Here is a 3186-nt window from a genome sequence, read left to right on the forward strand (position 1 = left end):
ATTTTCTCTCTCCATTTAACACACAAAACAAAACCTCCTAAAATCCCGTGCCATTTTCAAAGTATGCCAACTTCTCTGTGACGGAGGGAGTATTAAATAACAAAAATTAATAGTTTTAATCAATATTTATAGTGTCCATGAATAAATAGTTTAATTAAAAAAAATTATTGATATTTAAAATTTAAAATTTAAAATATAATTTTGTAAAATTAAATCTAATATTGAAATAAAGAAACAAAGTGAAGGATGACAAAAGGGAAGAAAAATGATAATTTTGAAATAATATCAGATTTAGTACATAACTGAAATAATATCGTGATTTAAAAATGTTAAAAGTGTAAAAAGAATTAAATTGATCCAAACCCCCCAAAACCCTTCAAAAGGGCATTTTCGTCTCGAAACAGTGCAAAAGGACCGTTTTTTATATTAACCCTTAGTCCAGGGACTACTGGTGATATTTTTAAAGTCCAGGGACTATTTTCGAGATAAACCCATAGTCTAGAGACCATTTTTGAAGTTCACTCTTTACTTTTTTTAGTAAACTCAACGCATTTTTCCACGTCTACTTTACTCTCTCTTACCTTTTTCTCTCTTCATCTCTCTACCTTTTTCCTTTTCCACTTTATTATCTCTTTACTTGACTCACGTAATATAATTTTTCTTAATTCCAGTATTGAAAAGAAACGCCCTCATTGCTATGAAACGGATGAAGTATTTTTATACTCTACTATCTTTATTTTATACTCTAGGTAGTATTTCGTAAAGGGAACAAATGTTTGAAATTTCTCAATATCGCTTTCTTCTCAACATGATTCGTTAATAGAGAGAAATCGTGCAGCGATTCTATTAGCACTTTTGTAAGAGACGCATTGGTGATCAGAAAAAATGGAGTGCGCCGCAAAGTGCGGTGGAACGCCGTGCTCCGGCCCTCCGATCCGCCGTTGCCAACGTTGCCAAGCCGTTGCGTACTGCTCCCTCGCTCACCAGGTGCTTCCCTTTTTTTCTTTAAGAAATTTTTGTTGTTGTTCATTCTTCTACTAATTTATTGATTTACAATACATAGGTTTTGCACAGAAGTGCGCATAAAAGAGAGTGTGAGAGGTTCCAGCAGCAAATGAAGCGCGCTAACACCTTGAATGATTTCCCTTTCACATTCACCCAAATCCAGGTTTTCTAGGGTTTTATACATTAACTAATTGTAGGCGCTTGTTTGGTTTTGAAAACAGAATAGTTTTGATTCGATTGTAGGATACAAGGTGTTCATTTTTAAATAGGCTTGGCGTCCACCTTTTAGGAATGTGGATTTGTGAATGCAGCTGTGGAGGAATCTCAGCCTCTAGTTATGACCATTCAAGGTGCTAAATCTTTCCCAAGTGTTAGCTGTATTTTTGTTGTTCATTTCAGATTGAAATATTGAATTGATTTCTGCTAGTATGTTATGTAGATTGATGAGTAGTTGGAATCTTCCAAGTGAGTTATGTCCTTGCAGAGGTACGTATTGTTGCTTATAAACTAGTAGTAATATGTGATGCTTAACGCTTGCTACTTACAAACACTTGCCAATAGCCAGGACCATCCTCTCCAATACCTGACTGCCTAACTTCTTGGAAGGACTACTACGAGTGGAGGCACATCCCTTTTTGTAGCCCTGCTTCTTTTCTTCTTCATTGGGTATGTTCTCTGTCTATTTGAGGTAATAGAGAACAATAAACATCACTATTTATCCCTAAGTTTAAAACACACACACAACCTTTATCATGTATGGTTTTGATGTTTACTGATGCTGAATACAAGTGGTATGTGTGCTAATATGATGAATATACTTGTTCCAGCCCTTAACAATATTCCGGGCCATTCAGCTTGCAACTCTTGAAAGCTTGCTACCTGAATTCGCCAACGAACTGCGAATACATTATCTAGGTATCTCACCTTAGTAGTTGCATTTACAGTAACTCTTTGCTGCTATTACTAAAATTTTTCTTTGTTGAACCTGCTATTATTTCATGCTTCATCAGAATGCTTATTACAATTGTGCTATTGTTTGTGCGATGATGATGAGACTCGAAAATAACCGACAACATGATTTGGTCTAGGTTTATAGAATTTGACATTAAATCTTTAATATGAAAATGATATATCATCTGAGTTTTGCTAATTGTGATACTTGTTTGCCTTTGATTGTGGTCGGTGTAGACAGTTACACATATGATGTCTCATGATTGCTTTTCTCATTGTCGTTTTGTCTAGCATGTGATCCAAATTATCCAATTATGTTGCCCTTGACCATTATTTAAACTTCATTCTTAAAGGACCAGGAAGGGAACTTCTTCAGCTGGCAATCTTTGGGGAGCTGCAAGCACTCTTCCCAGGAGTAAAGCTGTACATCGATCTTGTTGGACCTGCAATTCCAAATGTCAGGTCGGGCAAAATGTTACTACTATTAACTTCCGACTTTCATGTTGTGCTTTGACTTTGACTATGACATGCATTTTACATCTCTATGCACCTTTTTAGTCGCACCAAAGTTATTTTCCAATCTGCATTTCCTGAAGGTATGCCTGTATAGACACTTATGCTTTGCACCAATGAAATGCCAATTGCAACAAATAATTGAGTGATGTCCGTAACATAAAATTTTCTAACCACTTACATCATTATGTAGGCTGATTTCTGATGTCTCTTAAATTTTTTGCTCCCTCGGACCTGCAGACAGTATAAGATCTTCTTTGTCAAAGTTGACTTCAACCACAATTTTTCCATAACTTTGCAATTCTCCCAATATCCATTTGTAGCACTCTTGAAAGTTTCAATGTCACAGTTTCGTATCAGCAACTTTTGTCCACAAAAAATCTTCATTATGTTTAGTGCCTTAGGTTTCAAGATGTTAACTCATTGAATGGATCTATTCATCATCCTATTGATATGCATGTTACTTGTATTACAGGGACGGTGAAAAGATTGATCTGTGTACTTATGCTCAGTGTAATGACATGGGCTGTGGGTGCCAGAGTTCTGCTGATAGTTACCGCGGAAGGGTAGATACTCGTCTCTCTTCTGCAATCACATTACGACTCCATGCAGGCTGTTATCATGACTGTTACAGAGAATTACTGCAGGTTGCAACCAGAAACCAGTGGCAAGATAACTTCCCATTATGTATCAATGGCTTTATTCACTTTCTCACTA

General features: G+C 36.2%; 1 protein-coding gene across 1 annotated transcript; it reads left to right on the forward strand.

Annotated features, from left to right (window-relative positions):
* Nucleotides 1-788: 788 nt before the first annotated feature.
* On the forward strand, nt 789-3136 carry LOC125200082 (zinc finger MYND domain-containing protein 15-like; the record flags this gene model as incomplete). Its single annotated transcript, XM_048097863.1, has 8 exons — nt 789-987; nt 1064-1168; nt 1249-1355; nt 1445-1491; nt 1571-1671; nt 1833-1920; nt 2310-2418; nt 2945-3136. Coding segments are annotated over exons 1-8 (851 nt in total), but the record flags the coding sequence as incomplete, so codon positions are not given.
* Nucleotides 3137-3186: the final 50 nt, after the last annotated feature.

The sequence above is a fragment of the Salvia hispanica genome, unplaced genomic scaffold (assembly GCF_023119035.1).
Source record: "Salvia hispanica cultivar TCC Black 2014 unplaced genomic scaffold, UniMelb_Shisp_WGS_1.0 HiC_scaffold_798, whole genome shotgun sequence".
Taxonomy (NCBI): Eukaryota; Viridiplantae; Streptophyta; class Magnoliopsida; order Lamiales; family Lamiaceae; genus Salvia; species Salvia hispanica.